The following is a 24,994-nucleotide window of genomic DNA, read 5'->3' as shown; positions in this document are numbered from 1 at the left end:
CCCTGTTAAAGAGACCGGCAAGGCCTTAGCTGATGTCCGGATTTTCGCGCCTCGTGTTAACACATTGTTTATTTCACTTTGTTCATCGGCTCATGCCGTTTTCCACCATAAGCTGCTGGGCCAGTGTGTGGGGCCAAGCCGATCCGTAGGCCCCGTAACCGCTGGATTGATGTTAAACAGGCTTCCACCACTAAAACTTCGAACGGATTTCGGTTTTTACAGTGGAATTTCATCGAGATATGCGGCTGAACGGGGAAGCTATGAGTGGAAGGAGACTTAATTAGCAAGGGATAAGGGAAGCCCCTGAGGCTCGCTAGGGCTGCTGAAGCCGGTGCAACTCCTGCAGCTGCTACTGGTCGCTGACTAGCAGCATGCATTCTTCAGATATCATCGGGACTGCCACACTTCGTAGCTTTTTGTCTGAAGCAGCAGCAGCAGCAGTGCTAATCCCACGACCAGCAACAGCATGAGAAATTCGGCGGCGCAGTAGCTTGAGCAAGCGTGAACTTCCCTCCACTTGACTTAGCGCAGGCGGAAGCATCAGCCTCACCTGTGACAACACTGACGCAAACAGCTGCGATATGTCAATCAAAGCAACGATCTGCGAACTGCAACGTCACGAATAACCTCTCTGGACCCTGTGGAAGATGCCTTCGCTGGAGTGACCTTGAATTACGTCTACACTCCAATAATCAGCAGCAGCAGTGGCGACAATAAACGCCACAACTACAAACAGAAAGATCAGCGCCAGCAAGCTATGGTGTTGCCACTGCTGGACAGCGCGGGTGATGCCGGACGAATCCACTTGCCGCTATGTCGCCCTGAGCGACAGAATAACTACAGAAGGAACGCCAGCAACGCCAGCAGCAGCAAAACAGAGGGCAGGAGCAACAGCAGCAGTAACGCAAGGGGAGCCGAGTCGCTGCAGCGGTCGTATAGGGAGCGATGCTTCTTCCGATATCAGCAGCATCTCATCACTATCGGATTTCTGCTTAACTGTTGAGCCTAATGGCATCTTCAGCTGCAGCAGCAACAGTGGTAGCCCTGTGCACTATGGCAGCAGGGGAAGCGGAGACTTGGGGAGACGACGGCACAGCCACAGCAGCAACAGCCACTGCAGCAGCAGCAGCCAACGGACGAGGGCTACTTCAAGCTTGCCACAGGGCAGAGACGACGAGGGGACGGAGAGGTGCTCAAACTCTTCCTGGGTTTCTCTGCTTCTGCTGTGCCTAGCAGGTGTGGGGCCTCACCTCTTCCGTCACGCGCTTTCTGCTGCTGAGCTGCTGCTGCTGCAGCTGAGGTCGCTGCAGTACAGCCAGGAGGTCCACGGCACTGTGCTAGGGTGTCTGGATGCGGGAGGTCTCGCTGCTGCTCCTGTTGCTGCTGTGTTATATCGATCTCCCGAGGCTGCGCCTAGGGCGCTGTTCGTCGCAACTGCTGCAGCATGGATAGCTCAGCTTTGCGTTGCAGCTGCTTTCGCCGAAAACAGCTTGATCTTAGCAGGGGCAGCAGCAGCTGCAGCAGGACTGGGTGGCGGTGTGGTTGTCGTGCTGCAGCGAGCCATTGCTGCCTTCTTCTTTCCAACCTGGACAGCTGCAGCGATGGCTGCCGCTGTCTGCGGCACGACGATCGCAAAGCTGATGGGCCGGCTGCTTCCCCTCGCTGCGGAAACAACAGCAGTATACGTAAACCGCAGCAGCAGCAGCAAGTATGTCGCCCTCAGCAGCAGTGACCAGCACTATGGAGAAGACGGCGTGGAGACGCTTGCACTGAGGCTGCTGCTGCTGATTTTAGCAGCTCTCAACGGAGCCCCTGTCATTGCTGCTGCTCTGCTGCTTGCCCCCTTTTCCAAAAACAGACAGCAGCAACAACAGCAGCAACAGCAGCGGGAGCTCATGCTGCAGGCAGCAACGGGCTCATACGTTCCCCCTCGACTAGAGCTCGTGCAAGCAGACCAGACAGTGATTTCTCGCCCATGCAGATATGCAGGGAGAGTAGCTGCAGCAGCTGAATCAGCCGCTGCAGCACCCGAAACAGCAGACAGATCGGCACCAGGAATAGGGGCACGAGCAGCAAGCTCTGAATCAGGAGCGAAAACGCTGCTGCCTAGTGAGGGTGCTGGCGCCTTAGACGCAGCTCGGCAGCGACAGGCAAGGGAAGGTTTGCTGCAGCTGTGGAGCAGCAGCTGCTCTCTACAGTCTTGTGTTGAGCCCTGCACTACTGCGTGTCTAGAGGGCGCTGACCCTCAAAATCTATCCAAAAGCAGCCCCAGGACGACTGCAGCAGCAGCAGCAGCGGAAAGAACAACAAAAACGCCACCTGACTCTAAGTGGGCCTTGTTGAACTCCCACACAACACGTGATTACGCTGTGCCCAAAGCAGCAGGATCGATGCGCGCATTACCGCAGGCAGCAGTGCACTCAGCCCCATCTGCACTTCACAGCAGCAGCGACCGCAGCCGCAGCAGCAACAGGCACAGCAGCAGTGAAGGGTTGATGCAGCACAAAGGAGCGGAGCTTCCTCGTGCTGATTCGCAATACGTTGTGCATGTTCTCACAGTGGAGAAAACGCAACACGACGAGCAGCAGCAATGCCAGGACGAACACAACGAGGAATACAGCAGTACCACAGGTGCGTCGCAAAATGACCATCAAAGATGTAATGGATCTCCTGAGTCCCGAAACAACTTTGTAAGGTCTGGAGCAACAGGAGCAGCGGCCAGTCTTGCTGACGAAGCCTCTGCGGTAGCGCCATTTCCTGAAGGCGCCACGAGTCCCAGCAGCAGTAGCTGCAATCCATGCAGCAGCAGCAGCAGCCTCTGCAGCAGCGTGTGCCACAGCAACCACAACAAAAGTGGCACTGGACTTGTAAAGACAACTGAATTAGTGCCAGCAAAAGGCAGGGCACGGAATGACAGCAGCTGCAGCAGTAGCGGCAACGGCTACAGTAGCTGCTGCAGTGCTCCAGTGAGAGTCTCCAACGAGCTCCGCAGTAGTAACAACAGTCGCAAAAGCGTTAACAGCCGCAGCAATAACAGTAGCAGCAGCAGCGGTACAACTAGTAATCGTACTAATTCCAATGCTAAGAGGCACAGTTTTGCCTCGGGTGACCGTTCAGCAGCAGCAGCAGCAGCACCGGTTGAAGAACCTGCTAGAACGGAGAGTCGTTCGAGCCAAACTTCGCTGTCGCTTCCGACAAAAGACAGTCCTGCTATGCAATTGTTGCTGCGTAAGTTCTCCACTTCACACTATTGCACTGATGCAACTGAACCTTCACAGGGGGCGACGCTGCCGGAGCAGCTGCAGCAGCAAGGAGTAAAGAGGCAGCAGGAGGGCCAACGCAGGTTAGGGCATAACAAACAGAGCATCGAGAAACAGAGCCGCCCGTCCACACCTATGCTTGCTGCGGTTCGGAGGGGGGATCGCCTAACATCAGTCCCAACAAATGCGGCAGGAGCAGCAACACGCCGACGTTGCGCTCAACGCGGCTGCCCCCGGTGCTGCTCCGGTGTGAGGACAACATGGCGTCGACTGTCTTGTTGGACGAGAGGTTTGAGCAGAGAGTTTTGGGCCCTAGCTGCAGTGCATGCGCTACTGCTTGCTGCTCTGCACTGCTTCATGGCCTTTGCCTCTTCAATATTCTTTTCAGTTTACCAAGCTACGGCACTCAAAGCCATCTTCCTGGGAGCAGTTGTTACACGTGAGCTTGGGTCCCTTGCTGCTGTTGCTGCGCTGTTGCTGGCGCGGCATCCTTCTGGCTGTTGCTTGTGGTTTGGTTTGTTGCATTTGGGACTGAGGCGGTTGCCAGCGCTCCTGAAGCGGCTGTTAGTCATTTTGTTTCTGTTTCGCCGTTAAGGCGCGTTTGTGTATGAGTACTTGTCCACGCGTTTCTACGTGTTTCGGTTGTTGCGCCTTGTCCGTTCGGGGTGTGCTGTTGCTGCTGCAGTAACAACAGTTTTTCTGCTGCCCCTCGTGGCCATTGCAGTGGACCGACTTGGGGGAAGCCTGCCGCTGCTGCTGGGGGCAACGCTGCTGGTGTCTTTGGCTTTTTTGGGGACAATATCGTTGCAGCAACAACAGCATCGGAACCACGAAATGCAGCTGCACGAACACCAGCCAGCTACGCCGCTGCAGGAACATCCAAATACAGTGGTCCCACAGCAGATGTTCCGTGCCGCAGTCGTTTCCTTGCCCACGCCAGCAGCTGCAAATCTTCGTAGTGATATTTCGGGTGCAGCTTCGGTAATCTCTGGTCTCGGAGTTGGGAACCTAGGGAGAAGCAGCGGCAATGCCAACGAAGCGCAGGTGGCGGCAAACTGTCAGTCGTGGGGTATCACGACAGCTCTGCTGCTCGGCGCTGCCGAAGCCATCATGCCCCCCGTACTGCTGGCCGCTATCGCACATTCAGTACGGTAGGTGATATAGAGACGAACACACTAGAAAGGCTACGCACAGAGACAAAGGGCAAAGACACACACGCGTAGGAATCTAGGAAAGACTCTAAGACCTAAAGGGCATGGCATGAGATAGTGAGGAAGCAGAGGACGACACAGAAAAGCACCAGACAGTGAGAGACACAGATATGAGTTAAAGGGACGGAGATACAGCGATGCAGTGACCGAGAGAGGCCAAAACAGGCGGGAAAATATCACGCGGGATTGAAGTAACAAACACAATGAAACTTTCGCAAGCCTAACGGACGGAAAGGCACTAGATTAGTGAGGGCAGCAATAGAAAAGCAGGAAGAGAAGCAAGCACTGGGAGGCTGACACACAGGGTCGGACATACAAGAGACAGGAGGCAAACAGGAGAGAAACATGTAGAGGGTGAGGGGGACAAAAGCGTACGCAAAGTCTAGAAGCCAGGTAAAGAAGAGACGCAGAATCTATACTAGTGGCCCGAACAGATAGAAACAGCAAGGCACGCAGCAGAGTACAAACACGTACAAAGACGAAGCATCGCAGTTACTCCAATATTTGCTGCTGCCTCTGGTGTGTGTCCCTTCAGGCACACGCCTTCTGCTTTGGGCGTTGCCTTTGCAATCGTAGAGGCGTCCAAAAGCGTCGCTGTGGGATCAACCATTTCCTGCTTTGGTTTTATTGTGACCCGAACCGGTAGGCCTGCTGCGTTAATCCGAAGCTGCCATCCGACCTATGTTCGACCATACCTCTGAGCCTTTTTCAGCGCTGATTCTTTCTCGTGGAGATGTCACAAACAGCTATATGCCATCGCCCAAGAGCAGTGCCGTATCATCTACAACAGTCGCAGCCACAACAGCAGTAACAGTACCTGCGCGAGCTTAATTTTTAGGACCAACAACAGTATTCACCACGCCTGCATCTTGCTCGCCGTCTATATTTCTGAGTTTCAGGTTCATTTACTACGGGTCTTTGGCTTCTAGTGAGTTTGGTCGGCATATCTCAGCTGCTACTGCTGATGTTGATAAGTTGGAAAAAGCTGAGTAGAGATCCGCTTCCGCGGCTGCCCTAAAGCTTACATCTATTCCGTGAGTCCAACCGCGTGTGTAAGCGGTACGCAGCGCAGGCTATGTACCTCGCGGCACAAACTGTACAACGTTGCCGCTGCAGCCGCACCAAGTGAAGCTGCAGCTGCTGCAGTGCCCTGATATTTGTTTTTGTTGCACTTGAAGCAATGCATCGCCGCTGTAACTAGACTGCGGCGAAAAGTTTGGCGATTCTTGGTGGGAAGTGGTGGAGAGTGAGAAATATCACCATGGGCTCACGAATGTGACGAAAAGAGCTGAGAAGATAGAAAAAGAAACGGGCACAACAAAACTTAATGCGGAAACGAAACAGCTAGACTGATGCACAGGCAGACAAGAGTGAGTGGACAACGAGTACAAAACAGAAGAGACACGAAGACCGAGAAGATGCTCTATTCTGTATCGCACGGTAACAGGAAACATGAACACGAACAAAAGCATGGACACAGACACAATCCCACACAATAGGGGGAGGAAGGAGGTTAGGTAGGTTAGGTAGAAAAATGCGGCAAACTCCAAAAGATAGATACCGCAGAAAGACCCCGAGAGATTGACGCCGACGGGAGTACTCCCTGTGGCACGAACCGGCAGGAACAGAAGAGGTCGACAGACAGTGAAAGAGCGCAGGGAGCGCGCAGTCGATATAGAACCAGACAAAGATACTAAAGCGGACATATAACGGACGCAGACATGGAATGGAAGCGGTGCACACAAACAAACTACTGAATAATGGCTGTCAAAGCCGGGGAGAATATGATGAACACAGAAGCAGACAATGGTCCTGTCGCCACCAGAGATATAGGAGTCGCTGAGGGGACAGAAAACACCACGGAGACATGCAAAACGCTAAAACCTTAGCGGCTGATACAATATACATAGTAAAATGCTGGGAAGCGCCGCCTCTGCAGCAGTGAATCCCTGCCAATCCCCCAGCAAGGACTAGAAGTACTCCACAAGCCGCAGACGCTGTGATGCTTATTTGCAGGTACAATGCTTATTTGCAGGTACATGGCGTACCCCAGTGTAACAAAGAAGATGGCAGAGCTGTGGCAATCCTCAGGGCCCCGAGCAGCCGGAGTGGAACTGTCTTTACTGCTCAGCCGCGGATCACAGCTGCTACAACAAAAGTCTCCAGTAGCAAGGGCAGCGAGGTACTAAAACAGCCCCACGGCGTTGAACAACTTTCGAAAAAGCACTGTTGACGAAAGTAGTTAACTGGAAAGAGAAACTCTTAGAAGAGTTCCTCCTCCATGCGAAAAGCACCTTCAGGAAGAGCAGCATATATTGCTGCGCTATCCTTTGCATGTGTTCATGCACTGCAGCGCACACGGTGCTTCTCGTGCTGCTGAATCGTGCCGGTAGGGGGGTTTTTGGTGCTGCTGTTGCGGCTGCTGATGCAATTACTGCCGCATGGGTTGAAGGCTAACCCGTGGACAGCATATTCTGCAAACGCGATGCGGCCATGGACCCAAAAGTGCCTCACTTTAAACGTAATTCGCAGTGCTTCTGTACAGAGGAGCAATGAGGCCTCAGGTTCTGTTCACTGAAAATAGCAGTGCAGAAAGCCGTCGTCTGTGGAGTGTGCACTCATGGAAGCACTTTGGAAGGCCGCCGAACTTCCGCTAGCTGCTGCCCACCAATAGGCAAGCTTGATGCATATCTGAAGGAACAGCTGATTCACTCTGCGGCTGTTTTGGGAAAAAGCATAGAGCTTCCAACTGAACCCTTTCGCTGCAGGTCGAGGCCCCGTGTGCACGAGCACTTGGTGCTCATGCACACGGGGCCTTGCATGCTAGGGGCTTTGTGAATGCGCCTGTAGGTTTAAGTTAAACCCTAAAAAGCAACGTGGCTCCCGCCATGAGAAAACACGCCAGCGAGACGTAGGGGCTGAGTCTGTCACCTATGACGGCCAGTTTCCCTGCGAAGCCCCTAAAACCCTGAGCTTTCTTGTCTATAAGCTGCGGCATAGAAGGTCTGAGGAAGGTGCATGTGCAAATGGATAGCAGCAACACCACAAGCATTGCATGCAGATTCAAGAGTGCCGTCATATTTCCAAAGCAAAGACAGAACGACTGAACAGAAGAATGGAAGTACAGACGAAAGCCCCAAACAGGACACGCTGACCGGCGCCGCGTCACAAGGAGCAAAAAACAATGGAGAAGACGAAAAATACGTATTGTGAAACAGAAAGAGGCATCGCCAGTGCGCGAAGGTGTGCAGCTGGTTGTGGAAGTGCCGTCGACGCCGCCGCTGCTGCCGCAGCTACAACAGCAGTGGCTCAAAGCCGGATGCTGTGGTATCTCTTTCCCTTGGGACTCTTCTTCGAGAGAGCGAGAAATGAGTTCCCCGAAAAACTATTGACAAGCTGGTGCTGCATGCAGCAGCGTCATCAACAAGAACAGGAGCACAAGCAGCGCAGCCCACGGCCTCGGTGCGGCCTGTGTGGGCCGGCATGTGTATCGGAAGATCAACATCAATGAGCCTTGTTGTAACTACGTTTCAATGAATTTGTCAACTTCAAATTGCGTTTCTTCTAGTTCTATTTCAACTGTGAGCAATCCTTGGCCTCATGCCGGCCCGGGGCCCCTCCTTCGGCTGCGCACATTGACTGTATTTTGTTGCCTCCTTTTTTGATTTAAATTTGCCCCACAACAGAGGGCGTCTTTCAATGACGAAGCCTAGGTGATCGGAGCTCAGAGTATAGGGTCTAGGGCCCTAGGCCGCAGGTCGCGGGTGGCAGCCGCCCCCAAGAGGCCAAAAATACTGCGCGGCGTTGCCCTAGCTCGTCTTCCACCGGCTACAGCAGGAGTAGAAGGAACAGTAATAGCACTAGAAACATATTAGGGGGCCCCGATGGACTGCTTGGACTTGCAGTGTCGGGTAAGCTTGCGCGCGCCAACTGAACAATAGAGGGCACACTGCCGTTAACAGCAACTGCGGCCGCAGCAGCGACAGAAAAACGATGTCGGAATCCGGCGCAGTGATTTCTGTAGACAGGCCCCTTATAGGTCACGGTGCAAGCAGCAGCAGGTGCAGCATCAGCACTTGCGGCAGCACTGGTCACATTGAGACTCCCCCCTCACCAACGGCAGCGGCAGCAGCAGGAGCGACAGCAGAAGCACCTACACCCACCGATGAAACCTTTGTTGTTTCTTTTTCATATGCTGATCGGTATCCTGTTAAGCAAAGGCGCCAACCTAGTTCTCCGCACTTCGAAGAGAAGGCGGCCTTGATAGAAGATGCGGCTTCTCCCATAGGGGGGGGTCAGGGGCCCCAGCAGCGTCTGTGGCCTTTCCAGGGTCTCTGCGTTGAGAGGAGAATTTTGAAATGCATGCGGATGGTCCCGCGGCTGAGTTGGGTCTTTCTGGCTGCTGTTCCTGTTGTGACTCTGCTGGCTTGGGGCTGCTGGCTCGTTTGGGTGAACAGCCGCATGCAGATTGTGTTTGCTGCTGAAAAAGCAGCCGCTGCAGCAGCTGCTGCAGCTGCGGAGAAACCCATGCCCTATAGCCACATATCGTCGGACGCTATAAGAGGCATAGCTGCTATTCCAGCGGCCCCGCGGGCAATCTCCTGCTGGGACCTGCAGCAGTACGAGTTGCCTGTGGAGCAGGAGGTGTTGCAGCAGCAAAGAGATGAGCCATACAGTCTGCTGCACGCGGAAGCAGCAGCAGTAGTGCCCTCAGCAGCAGACATCATTGCTGCTGCGGGGTGGGAAGGAGACGCTCGGGACCCTTCCTTCGCGGTTCCCGACTGGGCGGTTCGGCCCCAGCAGCAGCAGGACCAGCAGGTGCCGGCACGGCAGCAGCAGCAGCAGCAGAAGAAGAAGAAGCCATTTGTGTCTGTTTGCACCTACAGGGACCCTCGCTACGGCGTCACAGTGACTGCTCTATTGGCATCTCTTGTTGCCTCGCCTGAGAATGGCTGCACAGACACCTGCGCGCTTCCTTTCTGGAACAGCCCACCCGAGTCTGCACAGAACGCTGCACCTGGGGCTGAGGGGGCCCCTGAGGCCCCGCGGGTGGGTCTGGGGAGCCCTTTGAGAGGCTCAGCAGCAGCGGCATCAGCTGCTGCGGCTCAGGGCCCGAAGGAGAGCCTTGCGGAGGCCCCGGAGCTGTGTCTTTTCTCCGAACCTTCTCTTTACAATGGGTGCAACACAATTGAGGGTCACTTGGCCGCGCGAGGGGCTGCTGCGCCTTCTCGGGGCAAAGGCGTAAAGCTCACGGGCACGCCCGAAGTCGACGCAGCCCTGCTGCTGCACGGGGGCCTCCTGAGGCGCCGCGTGCTGCACTTCGTGAGTGGCTCGGATGCACTAACTCCGAGAGAGTTGTGGGCTCTGGACTCTGCCTTTGCAGCCATGCCTGGGGCCCTTGTCCGGTGGCACGTCATCCCCACCTGCAGGGCCCCCCAGCAGGGCCCCTCAGAACAGGGGCCCCCGCACGGGGGAGTGCTTTCTGGGGGAGCTGCTGAGGGGGAGCCAGGGGAAAGCAGCAAAAGCCAGTACTCAGCTGGAGGCGAAACCACGCAGTGCCTCGAGAGGGCTCGCGAGACCCACTTCGCGCAGATGCAGATCTTCTGGCGCTCCGGCTACGACTTGCAGTACGTGCAGCACGACAGGCTCGACGCTTACTTCCAAGGTGAGGCAGGGATAAAAGGGTGCAGAAAGGAAATTGCAGTTTCTTTCGCAGTTGTTTCTGGGGGCGACAGTCACCGAACGTGGGGAAGTGCAGTCTTTGAAATGTGCACAGGTTCTTAGATCGGTTTGCATGCGTATGAGAGCGTCTATGAAATGTGAACATGTTCTTTTAAAAACATGTGTTTCATGAGATCAACAAAGCCCTGCCCGCTCATGACCGAGGATTGTGCCTAAGGCAAAGAGTTTGCGGCTGATGTGGACACTTGTGGCGTAGGTCTTCCCCTTGAACGGCACGCCGAAGTGCTGTCGCGGCAGCCGCTGGGTCCTGCAGCTCAGCTGCAGAGGGTGCTGCAGCACATGCTGCGGACTCTGACGGCCGACGTGTTGCGGCTTGCTGTGGTGTACAGAGAAGGGGGTACCTACATGGACACTGATGTGGTGTCTGTACAGGAGCTGCGCCACCTTTCGAATTTCGTAGCCTGCGAAGCGCCTGAAGGCCTCACAAGGTTCTCCTGTGACCCTTGCCAGGCCGTCATCTCCTTCGAAGCGGGTCACGAGCGTCTTCGGGAATGGTTAGTCAACGTGGCGCTGCTGCTTGATAATGACAACAGCACAAGCACGGGCAGCGAGGCGGATTCCGGCAGCAGCGGCAGCAGCGGCAGCAGCGGCAGAAGTTTTTGGAGAAGAATTAAAGGGATCCTTTTAGGAGCCGATCGAAGTATTTGGAGTTGGGATGGGCGGGCAGGAAAGTCTATGGCGGAAATGCTAGCAGCGAACGACGAGGCAGAAAAGACGTACAAGCAGCGCAGCATCAGCAACAGCAGTTATGATGCGGATAGGCCTTTTGCAAGAATGCTGCTGCTGCCTTGGGGAACTGTCGGCACAAAGCCGCTGCGGCTAATGCTCGATATGTGGTCCAAAGAAGGCTTACCGCACCTCGACGCCCGCAGGCTCGCGCCCAGTCTCCACGCGTCGGTGACGCAGCAGCAGCAGCAGCAACAGCAGCAGCAGCAAGGACCGCAAAAGGAGCATAATGTGTATGAGAGTCCGTGGCCAGGACTGACTCGCATCTTAGGTAAGGCCCCGCTTCCATCTCCCGAGACGCTGAAGGAGCACCTCCGGCAGTCTTGGGACCTGCAGCAGCAACGACGGCAAAAAGGGGCGAAGGGTCCGGAGCAGAAGCCGCAGCAGCAGGTTGGGAGCGTCGTAAGGAGACTTTTGCAAAGCATTTCTGAGGGCGTAAGCACGGGCTGGACTTGGCTGTTGGCTCTCACAGGCTACGGTCCTTTTGTGAACTTTGGCCAGCATGTGGACGAGCCTGCAAACAATGCGGGGCCGCCATCATCTCTGTCGCTCTACGGGCCCACCGTGTTCTTCCCACTGAGCTACACAGAAGTGGCTTGGGACCGGCCCGCAGTGACTGCAGAACTGCTGTGGTCGCCCGCGAGGGCCCCAGAGGGTGTAGCCTTTTGGGAGGCCCTGGTTGCTGGGGGTCATGTTTACACGTTGCATTTGTACAGCACAATGATTCACTACTCGAAAGGCGACTTTTCCAAAGCCATTCAAGATGCCTCGCATGCGGCCATCGGAGTGATACAGCGCAGCTACTGCCGCCTCCTCTGCGGGGCTTCCCGCCTGCATGTCTTTGGGGGCCCCGAGAGCAGCCGAGAAATTCCGCACAAACTCTCGGAGCTCGCCAAGGTCTGGCTTAGGTACAACTACAACATATGATAGCAAGCGGGACTCCCGCAAGCTCAGCATGTAGCGGGTGCCCCCTATGAGACCCCTAGTCAATGGACCACTTGGAGTCTCCACTTTTTTGACGGACGCTCAAACTTGTCTTTGTTAGGATTCATTCAATGTTCACGAGAACTTCTAGCTCGCAGGGGCCCCCATCGCATGTGCCTGCAGAGGGCTCTTTGTATAGACTCCACAGGAGAGGGCCCCGCTCAATGTGGGCAGCTAAAGGGCACCACCATTTCTAGCTGCTGAAGGGTTTCGGTGAGTACCTTCAAAGACATTCCTGTGAGGATCGCAGAAGAGGGCCCCCTTCCGTCTGTCTGCGAAAAGTCGCATTCTTTAAGCTGCACCAGGCCAGGCCTCTATTGCGCGTTTCCGTAGATCGACTTCTTGTATTTCAAATGCGCACTATCGGGGAGCGTCATGTCGTGCAGCTGCTACACCTTAAGTGGAGCACCAGCGCATGCAGAGGACATTTTGTGCCTCCCTGGGGGCTTCGGAGCTTCTTGTGTCCTTCGAACGTGCACACCGTCGCTGCTGCTCCCGTAACATTTAAAAAGGGTTTACCGTTTGAAATAGGCTGCACAGGCGCCCCTGCAGCATGCCCAGTGCACGCGCACCTTAGACAAATGCGTGGCTTCTGCCCTGTCGGGCGGAGGAAGCTGGGCATTTCCCCCTGTATGTAGAAGGTTTAGCGCTCACTAAGAAGGCCTTTCCGTTCTTGCCAGCAACAAGAAGCGGCATTGCCCATTGACTCATTGGAGGCACCCTTGGGGGGTCCTTAGATTACTATGCAGCACATATGCTTCCAGAAGAGAAGACGGGCGCCTCATAGGATCTTCTTAAGGAAAGGCACACAAGTTGTGCAAAGGGCGGGAATTGGTGTGTTCTTTTTATCCAAAGTAGTTTCCGTCGTTTTAGCTACATTTTTGGCGGGTTGTTTCCTCTTCGCTGTGAGGCGGCCTCTCGCCTCACTTTTTTTAAACTAAAGTATCCCTAAAGATTTCCTATTTGTAGTTGAGTCGTACTCCACTTTTTTGAAGCAGACGGCGCTAAGACTCCTTTTCTTTCATGAAATGACGCCATAGGACTGCCCCCCTTCACTTTCCCTCACACACAAAGGCTGCTTCGACACTCTGTAATACGCACGAGGCTGGCTGTGTCTACAAGTTGTATTACTCACCTTTAGTGTCATTCTGTATTTCATGGTACTTTGGAGGACAAGCTTCCATTCATATGCACCCGAAGATGCATTTATGCAGTCAGTTTCAGTTCAAGACAAAATCAGGTGTAGCCCGTGCGGGCGTGGAACACCCTATACACCTAAGGAACACCCAAAAAAACGGCCCCAACTCGCTGCAGCAGCTGCTGCTGCTGCTGTCCTTGCTGCAGTGGAGGTTGCACTTGGTCTTTTCTGAAGGAACCCTCGACATCCCAGTGCATCAGCTGCAGCAGTTGTTTATTTCCGTTTGCTTCTGAAACGCCCTTGGGGCCTTCTGGCTGCATGCTGCTTGAGGGAATCTTTGACAGTGGGTATTTGTTGTCGTCTCATGTCCGCAAGCATCTCTGCTGCAGCATCTTCTGCAACCATACCTCCTTCCGCTTCTCCTCCCGCTGCTGCTGCTGCTGCGCCGGCGCTGCTGTCGGCGGCGTCATCTGCTGCTTCTTGCATGTCTGCATCCCCCAGGGCCTGCATGCGTCTGAGCGTTTCCCTAGCCTTCTGCACTTGAGATCCTTCTGTCCTTCCAGGAAGGCAATTGAAAATTGAAACAAGTTCAACCTTTTCTTCTTCCGTGAACTTCTTCCGCTGTCCCCAGCCCACCAAACCTGCCAGCGGCAAAGACTCCGAGCGAAAGTCCAGCGGCCGCGGCCCGGGGGTCTTTTGGGGGAAGACGGCATCTGGTGCATCTGTGGGAACACAGCGCAGGCGATGCTGCAGCGGTAATTTTTTGCTGCTGTTGCAGCAGCAGCAGCAGCAGGCAGCTACAGGTGATGCTGCTGCAATTCCTGCTGCGCCAGCTGCACGAGTCACTGCAGAGGCCCTCATGTCGCAGTCAACACAAACGTGGCATGGAATGGCAGCAACGGCACCAGCTGTTGCTGCTGCTGCTGCTGCTCGAACAAGCTGCTGCTGCAGCGAATACCATTCGGTGCAGACACCGGAGGGCACACAGAGAAGCTCAGGATTAGGAGCTGGCAGCAGCAGCAGCAGCAGCAGTGGCAACTGGCTCCAGTGAAACGCACAGCAGCAAATGAAGAGAAGCAAAACCACGCAAAATAAGACAACAAGGCCACAGCAGCGCACAACTACAGCAGCAGCAGCAACGGAAACAGGCCAAATACGGGGTAAGCCAGAACACGCCAACGGCTGCAAGAAAGAGCCGAAAAGCACTAATCAAAGATTGTATGTGGCAAATTCATGAAATAAAAAGTGGCAAAAGTATGCAGAAAGATGCAGAAGTGAAGGTGGTTAACCTGGATGCAGGAACTTGTTCAAAGGCCTCTTGTTGAGCTGCATGGGGTCCTGCCCCTGCTGCACCATGTGCAGCCGCTGCTGCAGGGCTTGCATGCGCGCAGCTTCAACTGTTGCTGAGACATGCTGCCTCTTGACAGCCCTGAAGGCTCTCTTTGTCTTGCACCGCAAGCCCTTGGCCATTTCCCCCAATAAGGCTAAGTCCAAGCCGTCCTGCCTCTAATTGTTCCCGCTGCAGTCTCTGCTGCTGCTGCCGAAGCCGCTGCAGCTACCACTAGCACGAGGAAGGCAGCTTCTGCTGCTGCCTCGGGCGCTGCTGCTGCTGGGCTGCTGCCGTGTCGGACGACGGGTCCGTTAGATGGGGGCCAGCGAGCAGCAGATGAAACAGCAGCAGATGAAAGGGCTTGGAATCTTTTATGGCCTATCAAACGAAATATAATATTCAGCGTATTGTTATGTTGCTCCTGCGAAGAGCCGGTGCATCAACGATGCCAGCAGCAGCTGCCTTCCACACTCCTCGGGCAACAGCAAGACCACAAGCAGCAGCACTGAAACCCTGGTGCTGCAGCAGCAAATATGCAGCAGCAACAAATAAAATGTTGCTGCCATGTAGCGGAAATGCTAGCTGTGGCTTCAACTGCATGCGCCAAGGCTGGGCCCCACACGGAAGCCTCGCCCAAAGCCCTGAGAGGGACAGCTCTCTGTCTCCTAGATTTTTAGAATATTATTTTGGTGTTTTTTGACGTATTTTCATTCAATTATTTAAAATAGCTAATCACATTATTCAGCCCAGTAGTTGGTTGTTTGGTGAGAACACCACACTGTTACTTGCACAGAACACTGTTGTGAAAGAAACAAATGTGCTCGGGATTTAATATATCACATTCATATTTGAGTAGCTCTGAGCACTGTGACTGGCCCAACCAGAAAGGACTGCCAGATTTTAGAGGGTTTGTTGAGACTGCCAGCTCTGCCCACACTGCCTAGGCAGTTGGGCTGCGCCTGTAAGTGAAGTTTATTTCTTCACGGACTGTTGCGCTGTCGCTGTTAACGATATGCTAAAAGATTGGTATATCGAGAAGTTAGAAGCCTAGGGCTTTGCTGGCGGCTACTGGGGCTATGCCCCAGAACAGGAATTCAAGGCGGCGCTACTTGAAAGAAGTTACGGGCCTTACTAATGGGATTTAAAACGTCAGCCATAGGTCTAAATAAAAGAACGAACTAAAGTTACGTTCCGCAATTGAAGCGCATTGCACAGAGATAGAGCGCCAGCTGCAAATCAGCGGGAAAAGCCACTTGCATCTTCGTCCAAAATGCCTACTCTGGCACGGATAACCACTTTGAAGGGGCAAAGGGTGGTCACGGACACATAAATAAACATATTTGCACGTTCAGTAGGTTGTTTTCTTTGCAAATCCGTCGATTCTTTCAAGGCAACTGTGAGGGTGGTCCATTGTACACCAATTGTGAAGAGGCGCCGGTTTCGTGTCTTGGAATCTGTTCCCCAGTGGCCTGGCGATCTTAATTCCTTTTCTTTTGCTGATTCGCTTTTAATTGGTACTGGCAGGGGTTAACTGAAGACAGGTCCCACGCAGCTAAACTGGAAAGAACCTGCGGTTGGCATTCATGGGATGTGCAGTTTTCCGTCTGTGCACGAAGGCTCAGTTGTTGCTTCTCTAGACCATTTTTTCCCCGAAAAAATTAGAGAGCGACGCCGGAGTAGTATTTACTGTTACTTCACAAGCCGGATCCACTAAACAAAAATTTACGGCACAGAGAAATTGGGATTCGGATCCGTAGATCCGTTTAGAGGGGCTTGAAATCAGACTTGCAGCGAAGCACATGGGTCTTGCATTGTGAAAGGAAGCGTTTGTCTTCACCAAATATTGCAACCCAAAAGCCTTGCTCCCCAGCCAGCCAGCACCAGCTGCGCACGTCTCAGCTGCACTTGTGAGGCATGCAGATCAGCTTTTGGAGGCTAATTTAAAGAAGATTCGAACCAGTTGGCACCCACAGTCAAGGCAGCCCGCTGGCCATGCACTGGCAAGAAACTCAGAGCGTAGCACAGTTTACCAAACATCTGCAACACTTTGACACGAAAACACAATCCGAAATGGTCCTAGGAGCATATTTCAAGAGCTATTTCCGCAGTTTACACTTGTGACTGCCGGCATCCAACGCTTGCGCCTTTGCAGCGAAACTTGTGGGCCCGAAACTGCCAGCATAAGCTAGCCACTATCTGAACAGCTGATAATCTGCAAAACCCTACGAGAAAACGGCTGTAGTTCCTTTTGCTGCATTTTGTGGAAGCCGCAGCTCTCAGTTCGTCTAGCTGAAAGCTTCTTGGGTGTAAAGGTTTTCCGTTTTCGGTTTTGGTTCCCATTAAATGCACCTCTTTGGTTTGGGCTGCTGTAACAGCTGCCGCGCGCTGAAAACCGCTATTTTTCAAGTTCAGCTCTAGACAATGGTGCTTCTGACGGAAAACAGAGATGCGGACATAAATTAGGAAGAGGAACTGAGCCTTTTCTTGTTTCTACTGCAGTCTAGGAGCTGGCGAACTTGTTTCTAAGGGAATTGTACGTCACCGAGTGCAGCAGCAAGCCACACCCGTTGCTGTTCCTCCCGCAGCTGCTGCAGAACGCAAGTGCTGCTTCGGTTGCTCCTGCAAATGGATGCCCGCATGACTTAATCTCCCTTGATTTCATGTCCGCTGCATTTGCTGCCACTGCTGCTGCTGCAGCAAACTACCATCTTCCTTGAGAAACCTTGAAAGTGCTGCAGTACGAGCAGAGCAGCCACTGGCTGTGCTGCGCTTTAACGGCAGAGGCTGCCTTGCTGCTCTTCCCGCTGGAGTTGCTGCTTTTGCTGCACCTCCGCCTTTACTGTACTCGCAGCAACCCCCCGACATTCGTTGATGCTGCTGCTGTTACTGCTGCTGTACTGCTCCGTCAAGTGCAGAAAAAGCTGTGTACAGCAGCAAGACTGCTGCAGGTGAAAACGAAGGCAGCAGGGACGGCAGCAGCAGCATCGCCCATCGGCGGACACAGGACACACTACAGCGCAACAGCCCCCTAGTGTAGCGATGCTCTCGTTACGCTGCTACCTCGAAGCCTCTGGGAGGCGCCTGACTAACAGAAGTTATCTAAATACACCTCAGACAAGCAGTTGACTATATAATTTGCATTAGCTGCTGCAGCTAATGCAAATTATATGCCACTTCCGGTGGCAGCTGCTTGCGCCGGGCCTGGGCCAGTTGACAGTGGAAGGCTTAAGGTATGTCTAGTCCTGTGCCATTAAATTAATTTGGTGTATTTTCCGTGAATTTTTGTGGTCGTTTTTGAGCAGCGTCGATCGCGCAGCAGCACGAGCAGCAGCACGAGCAGTCGCAGGCTGGCGTGGGTGGCGGTGCAGCTGCTGCTGCTGCTGGAACACTGGCTCTGTGCGTTGCAGCGGTGCCTCGCGCTGCTAGCGTTCTACAGCGTTTGCTTTAAAAGGGAAATCAAGAAATTAATAATGTTTGGCATTGGGGTGGGGGACGAGGCGTGGGAAGCTGGGCAGGGCTTCGATGGTGGAGCGGAGGCGCGCGTCCGCAGCAGGGTCGCAGCGCATGTGGGGGCTGGGCTGTGGGGGGGCTGGCTGCTGCGGGCGCTGGGGAAAGGACGGCGCAGCAGCAGGATTCAGGGCGAGGGGAAAGCAATCCGTGGTTTGAAAGCGGGTTTTGCAAGTAGTTGCGTGCGAAAGTATTGCGGGCCGTTAGCGGGTTTGCGGGTGGCTGCAGTGCTTGAGCGGAGCTGTTCGCAAGGTGAGCTGGGCGCGGTGCTGCTGCGATGTCGGGGAAAAAGGGCGAGTCCGGCGCTGCAGGGGAGGCGTCTTCGGGCGCTCCCGCTGCTGCTGCTGCTGCGGGGGGCGCAGCAGCAGCCGCGGCGCTCGGCCCGCAGACCCGCGAAGACGAACTCGTCTTCGGCGTGGCCCACATCTACGCCAGCTTCAACGACACCTTCATCCACGTCACCGACCTCTCCGGCCGCGAGACTCTCGTGCGCGTCACCGGCGGCATGAAGGTCAAGGCTGACCGCGACGAGTCTTCGCCCTACGCGGCCATGATGGCTGCGGGCGACGTCGCCGCCAGGTGCAAGGAGTTGGGCATCACAGCGGTCCACGTGCGCGTGCGCGCCACCGGCGGCACCAAGAGCAAGACCCCGGGGCCCGGCGCCCAGTCCGCGCTCAGGTCCTGCTGCTGCTGCTGCTGCTGCTGCTGCTGCTGCGGGGGTTGGGGTGGGGTCGGGGGGCTGCGGCTGGGGCTGCTGGGGCTGGGGCTGGCGGGTGGGCGATGCGGGGAGGAGGGGGGGAGGGTCGGGGGAGGTGTTACTGTGGCTGGGACGCGGGGGGGACATTGCTGCTGCTGCTGCTGCTGCTGCTGCTGCAGGGCACTGGCGCGCTCCGGCCTACGCATTGGCCGCATTGAGGACGTGACGCCGATTCCCACAGACAGCACCCGCAGAAAGTCCGGCAGAAGGGGCCGCAGGCTGTGAGCAGCAGCAGCAGAAGGGACCGCTGCAGCAGCCCGGCTGCTGCGGCTGTGGCTTGCGCCGTTGCTGCTGCTCTCGCGCTTTCAGCTGCCACTGCGAGCTCGGCCACAGTAGCAGCAGCAGCAGCAAGCAGCTGCTGCAGCTCCTGCTGCAAGTAGACCCCAAACTTCATTTTTCACTTTCAACTGCAGTCGCGGCTACACCGCCGGCGCTGGCGTTCCACTGAAACCCCCAGCAAGGGTTTAGGGTGTAGGAGCCGGGCAGAGGGCTGTTGCAGCTCTAGGCCCTAGGGTTAAGGGTTTAGGGTTTGTGGGCGGGCAGCTCTAGTCCAGCAGGCGTGCAGAAACGAGTATTGGGGGAAGCAGCAGAGCCGAGGTGTCCGTACACCCCACGTCTGCACTAGTAAACCCGTAGAAAGTGTAGCGCGTCAGCACTTTTTTCGAGGTCTTCCTAGAGCCTCCCGAGGGGGCGTCTTGCTGCTGCAGATAGCGGTTCTGCTGCTGATGGTTGTGGTGTTTCTGCTGCTGCTGATGGTAACGCTGCTGCTGCTGCTGATGGTAACGCTGCTGCTGCTGATGGTAGAGCTCTTGCTGCTGCTGAGGCTGCTACAGCTGCTGCTGCTGGGGCCGCTAGTGCTGCTGCGACTGGGACTGCTAGTGCTGCTGCTGCTGGTAAAGCTCTGAGTGCTGCTGCTGCTAGGGCTGCTAGGGCTGGGGTTTGCTGGACTAGGGTTGGGGTTTAGGGTTGGGGTTTTGAGGCTCTAATTACACGGAGAGCAGATCGGGGTCTAGAAGAAGAAGGGTTTAGGAAAAGGAAAAAGTCTTTTGCTGCAGCACTTATATAATCGAACTGCGCCTAGGCAGCGAACAGCGACAAACAAGGCTTGAGCTAGCTAGCTGCCGCACCGGCTAGCTAGCCAGCCAGCGAGCCAGCTGGCTAGCTAGCTAGCTAGCTACCTCCCATGCCAGCTGGCTAGCCAGCTAGCTAACCACCTTGCTAGCCGCGCCGGGGGACGCACCTATATGGCTACGCAGGCTAAAGGAAAACCCCTTGGCTAGCTGAGTCATCGTTGGCTAGCTGCTGGGAGCAGCTGACAGCTTCCTTCGCGGTCACCGCCCTTGGCCAGCAGCAGCAGCAGCAGCAGCATTGCCTGCTTCCTCAGTCTGCCGCTGCTGTGAGAGCAGCAGCTGAATGTCCTTTGGGGGCCCCCATACCGGCAATGTGCCCACTGAAGAAACGCAGTCACATACACCGATAGCTAGCTAGCTAGCTAGCTAGCAAGACAGCAGCACTTACCTGTCTTCGCAGGACAGCCCTTGGCTAGCTGTCGCCTGTTGGGGACAAGAGAGCCAGCTAGCTATTTCTAGAGTGGACGAGCTAAGCAGCACTTCAGAGTGCCCACACGGTGCTGCTAGCTAGCTGGCTAGCTAGCTACAGCGCACGAGAGCTATCTACCGAGTTGGCTAGCTGGTTGATGAAACTGCCACTCAGTAGCTAGCGATCAAGTGAGCCAGCTATCTAGCTAGCTAGCTAGCTAGCTAGCCAGCGCCTTACAGTGGGAAACAAAGAAGCGGCGCATCTGGGCAACTGCTGAGGCCGAAACAGCCGGGGGTCTGTACACCGCGAGCAGCAGCAAATCTTCCCCCATTCGCGAAGAGCCCTGAGGAGGCCCCAACGCAAGTTGCTGCTCTCAAGCTGCTGCTGCTGCTGCTTCCCGGGGGCCCCAGACTAGCTGCTGCAGCAGGTAGCAGCAGGTAGCAGCAGGAAGCAGCAGGTAGCAGCAGGTATCAGCAGCGAGCAGTTGGTAGCAGCAGGTAGCAGCAGCGAGCAGAAACTAGCAGCAGGTAGCAGCAGCGGGCAGCGGCTAGCAGCAGCGAGCAGCGGCTAGCCACAGCTAGCAGCAGCTTGCTGCAGCTAGCAGCAGCTCGCTGCAGCTAGCAGCAGCTAGTAATACAGGCTCAAGAACATCAAACCTACTGAGCGCTTCTAGGACAACGCCATTAACACATTTCTGCCTTCTGCCGCGCACTTGTGAGGGAAAAAACTAGGGTTTAGGGTTTAGGGTTTAGGGTTTGAGGGCTGTTACCTTCAGTATGGCGAGGCCCTCCGTGTCGTCTCCAGTGCCGCGACGGCAAATAATCAAAAAGGGGGAAAACCTGAGGGCCCAAACCCTAGCCCTAACTTCAGCCTGCTTTGCTAAACCCTAGACCTGCACCCTAAACCCTAAACCCTAAACCCTACCTGGTCACGGGGTACCTGTGCCCCGAAAAGCAAACCCCCTCCGCTACAGTTTTTTCTCGGTTATCGAAAGCTTGGGCCAGCGACCTGCAGCAGAAGGGCAGCACTTGGGGTGACTTCGGTGTGGGGCCCAGCTAGCTAGCTAGCTAGCTAGCTAGCTGGCTAGCTAGCTAGCTAGATGGCTGGCTAGCTAGCTAGGCCTCAAATAAAGCACTTAGGGCCACTTCGGTGTGAGGTCCAGCTAGCTAGCGAGGCCCCAAGCCCAGGACTCTGGGTCACTCTGGTGTGGCGCCTAGCTAGCTAGCGAGCTGTGCCTCAAGCCCAGGACTTGGGGTCACTTCAGTGTGGGGCCTAGCTAGCTAGCCAGCTAGCTAGCTATCTAGCTAGCTAGCTAGCCCTCAAGTCCAGGCCTTAGGACCCCTTCGCTGTGGGTTCTAGCTAGCTAGCTAGCTAGTTAGCCTCAGGACCAGGGTCACTTGGCTGTGGGGCCCACCTAGCTAGCTAGCCACCTGCCCAGTTAGCTAGCTAGCCACCTAGCTAGTTAGCTACATAGCTAGCTAGCTAGCTAGGCCGCAACTCCAGTACTTACGGTCACTCAGGTGTGGGGCCTAGCAAGCAGCTAATTCCGTGCATGCGGGCCTGCGGCAGCAAGTTGAGTAGCTGGAGGCTTCTTTAGGGTTTAGGGTTAGTGTTAAGCGCTAAAACCCTAATTTGAGGGTTTAGGGTTACAGGAGATTCGCCGGCTGAGGGAAAGTTGCTGCCACAGAGAGGCCCCCCCCAGTAAAAACAGCAGCAAACTGCCACTCCTTGTGCTGCTGCAGCAGCCGCTTTGCTGTTTGCGGAGTCATCAGCATGGGGGGCCCCTGCAGGCTTTGCTGCAGCCGCTGCTCCCCGCCCTGAAAGCCGCACGCGCAAACCCTAAACCCTAAACCCTAGGCGCGGAGCTCTAAAGCTCGCCGTGGCGTGCACAGCTGCAGCTGCAACAGCAACAGCAGCAGCAGCTGCTGCAACCGCGGGACCTACTGGGGATGAATAGGAGTGAAGAGGCAATAGCACAGAGCTGAACGAAGCCATTTTGGCACCATGCTGAAGCACTTTGCTGCTGCTGCTGCTGCTGCTGATGTCGCAGTTGTGGCAGCTTCTGCGGCCTCTGCTGCAGCAAATACCGATGCTTCTGAGTCCGCTGGAAACCCTGCAGTGCCTTTCAGTACGAAAAGAGACCTGCAGCAGCGGCAGCTGCTGCCGCTGCTGTATAGAGGGCAGCAGCTGCTGGTGCAGACTTGGCTAGGCAGGCTGCTGCCGCTGCAGTTCTGGCTACAGAGGCTGCTGCTGCTGCTTTGGGGTCAACAACAACAACAAATGATGCTGCGACCCTAGATGCTGCGGCTGCTGCAGCTGCTGCGGTTGCCGCTGCTGCAGCTGCTGCTGCTGCAGTCTCGACGGCAGTTGTCGGCGCTGTCCACAGAGTGCAGCAGCGACAGAAGCAGCAGCAGTGCAATTTGCTGCTGCATCGAGGTCTGTTAAATATATGTTGCGCGCTTTAATGTGCACATGCATGCGTGGTCCTGCGCTGCTGCAATATGGTGTGTTGGCTGCTGGCGGTCTGTCCGCAAGGCAGCAGCAGCAGCAGCAGCAGCGCCACCGCCTTTCCTTTGAACTAGAGCAATTATCGAAAATCACAAAAAATCAAGTGCCACGAGATGGCAGCAAAATAGCACGAGTTTGCAGGCAAAAGTTCAGTCTGAGTGTGTTGAAGCTGAGCCCCCAGGCTGCGCAGTGCTGCCCATTTTGAAGCCAGCAATAACAAGGAAGAGCTATCATTGAAAAAGCAATTGCTTCTTCTTTAAATATATTTTCACAAAATAAAGACAATACCTTCGTCAATCCAAGCCTCCGGTTTCTCTCCGTTTGAGTTGGGATAGCTGCTCTAATGTGGGGCCGGAGGGAGCACACAAAAGCACGTGTCTGCCTTTATGTCTTATTATAGAAAGATTTAAGTCCATTTAAAATGATAATAAACACAAAAATGACAAAGACGAGAACAGAGAAACCTTTTTCTCGCGGGAAACCGAACGCGGCGTATCCTGGGCGGTCAGCAGCCTGAGGCTCTGGGAAACGTTTCTACAGAAGCAGCAGCAGCAGCGCAAGCAGCAGCAGCAGCAGGAGAAAAACAGCAGAAAGAGAAGCAACAAACAGCACAGAAACCCGAGTGAAGGTTTCCCATGGGGGACTCTCCATAAAGGGGATGTCTGGAGAGCAGGATCTTCAACGACTAGGGAGGAAAGTTACAAATTTGCAATTAATAGAAGTAGTTAGCTACAACGAAGGGAATGGAAAGCTGGGGAGGGAGCGCGTCGACCCGGGATCGAACCAGGGACCTTTAGATCTTCAGTCTAACGCTCTCCCAACTGAGCTATCGACGCCGCGACGGGTTCTCACCTTTGTTTTCAAAAACAAAATTGCGAAGATTTCAACGAGAAATTCTGCATTATTTGAAATCCTATTTGAAATTCAAGTCCTTTTTGTCAGAAAGTTTGCAGCTGCGAGCTTTGAGCTGCAAGGAACTGCTTCAGCGGAAGACTGTAGGGGTTATGGAGCTCCAAGAACTGGAATCTGCAACAGAAACCAAACAAGATCCGATCTAAATAGTTTTAATTCAATTATTAAGATTTGAATTATCTAAATAGTTTTAATCCAATTATTACTATGAATAATTGAATTTATTGACACCTGAAGTCCTGCTTACATCCCTGGGTTTCCGTTTTGAATAGTTTTAATTACGAGTATACAGATTTGAATTTACTGCCGCCTGCAGGTCACTGGATCCCGGGAGCCCCCGTGTTTCCACCGAAAGCTTGACTCAAATCCTGAAATAACTTTTACAAAAAGTGATTTCAAGCCTTTGGAAATTGAATTTTGCAGCTTGAAGTCAGGAATTTAGCACGGAATGCAGATTTAAAAGGCTCATAATCCCTCTTTTTAGAAACAAACATAGAAAATATTCGGACAATTTTGATAGGAAAAGAATTCGAGTACTTTTGAGCATAAATTTATTCTGAGAAAAGTAGAATGCAGGGGTTGATTGCACAGCGCAGCCACCCCTAAAAGGTGCCATATTATGCAAACAAGACCATTGCGGTATGTCTGTTCCATTTACTTAGGTTGAAGCTGTTTTGGACTTGTTGACGAGTCAATAGAAGCTCAACACAAAGAAGGAATACTGTAAATATTGAGGAGTTTAAACTGTGTGGCATGTTGGCGAAGGCGAAAGCGCTTGACAGAAACGTGCAGCAGTTCACGACCAGCAGCCTGGGCCACACTGTAGTGCACTTTGGCGAATTCTAGGCAGTCAAGTATCATAGAATAAGCAGTTTGATCTATTTATTCTGCATTCTTGGCTCTAAAATACAAGTAAAGTTCAATAAGTTGCAGAAGACAAGATCTGCTGCACTCAGTGAGCAAACTAGCCCAAGAAAACCCACCAGCGGGCCCCCAATGGACCACTAAAGAGAATCTGGCTTTCGAAAACAAAGTAAGTACTGCACCCTCAGTTACACCTTTGGTAATAACTGGTGTAGCTCTTAGGCAGCCCAAGACATACCTTAGGGCTTGCAGTGGGCAAAGGAACCTCGAAATGCTGAGGCAAATCCTCAAAAAACGTGAATTGTTTCAAAGAAAAACGTTTCAAAAGTGGTTTAGAAAGCCTAGGATACCCAGTGGAGTTCACTCCAGGAGGAAGCGTCTTTCGCAGATCTTGACTATGGCCCAGCAAGGTTCTTTCACAGTGGCGAAGCACTGCTGAAAGTACTCTGGAACTTTAATAATTAGTTTTCTAACTTAAAAATACCAATTAGCTGCGTGAGACAGCGCATCCAATGA

At 54.2% G+C, this 24,994-nt stretch overlaps 5 protein-coding genes across 5 annotated transcripts; 3 read left to right on the top strand and 2 right to left on the bottom strand.

Moving 5' to 3' along the window:
- Positions 1–788: 788 nt before the first annotated feature.
- Positions 789–5,464, top strand: ETH_00004590 (uncharacterized protein; the record flags this gene model as incomplete). The annotated part of the gene is made up of 4 exons (XM_013372309.1): positions 789–3,699; positions 3,946–4,411; positions 5,007–5,113; positions 5,310–5,464. 4 exons carry the CDS (start codon positions 789–791, stop codon positions 5,462–5,464), a joined length of 3,639 nt encoding a protein of 1,212 aa, XP_013227763.1.
- A 3,000-nt stretch (positions 5,465–8,464) lies between these two features.
- Positions 8,465–11,866, top strand: ETH_00004585 (uncharacterized protein; the record flags this gene model as incomplete). Its single annotated transcript, XM_013372308.1, has 2 exons — positions 8,465–10,136; positions 10,410–11,866. 2 exons carry the CDS (start codon positions 8,465–8,467, stop codon positions 11,864–11,866), a joined length of 3,129 nt encoding a protein of 1,042 aa, XP_013227762.1.
- A 1,468-nt stretch (positions 11,867–13,334) lies between these two features.
- ETH_00004580 (uncharacterized protein) lies at positions 13,335–14,531 on the bottom strand (the record flags this gene model as incomplete). The annotated part of the gene is made up of 2 exons (XM_013372307.1): positions 13,335–13,783; positions 14,351–14,531. 2 exons carry the CDS (start codon positions 14,529–14,531, stop codon positions 13,335–13,337), a joined length of 630 nt encoding a protein of 209 aa, XP_013227761.1.
- Positions 14,532–18,175: 3,644 nt separating this feature from the next.
- On the top strand, positions 18,176–18,880 carry ETH_00004575 (40S ribosomal protein S14, putative; the record flags this gene model as incomplete). The annotated part of the gene is made up of 2 exons (XM_013372306.1): positions 18,176–18,576; positions 18,775–18,880. 2 exons carry the CDS (start codon positions 18,176–18,178, stop codon positions 18,878–18,880), a joined length of 507 nt encoding a protein of 168 aa, XP_013227760.1.
- A 1,106-nt stretch (positions 18,881–19,986) lies between these two features.
- On the bottom strand, positions 19,987–22,189 carry ETH_00004570 (uncharacterized protein; the record flags this gene model as incomplete). Its single annotated transcript, XM_013372305.1, has 6 exons — positions 19,987–20,105; positions 20,432–20,537; positions 20,964–21,033; positions 21,119–21,202; positions 21,845–22,011; positions 22,139–22,189. 6 exons carry the CDS (start codon positions 22,187–22,189, stop codon positions 19,987–19,989), a joined length of 597 nt encoding a protein of 198 aa, XP_013227759.1.
- Positions 22,190–24,994: the final 2,805 nt, after the last annotated feature.

The sequence above is a fragment of the Eimeria tenella genome, genomic scaffold (genome assembly GCF_000499545.2).
Source record: "Eimeria tenella Houghton genomic scaffold, Eth_scaff1, whole genome shotgun sequence".
Classification (NCBI taxonomy): domain Eukaryota; phylum Apicomplexa; class Conoidasida; order Eucoccidiorida; family Eimeriidae; genus Eimeria; species Eimeria tenella.
This window is presented reverse-complemented; position numbering and strand designations above follow the sequence as displayed.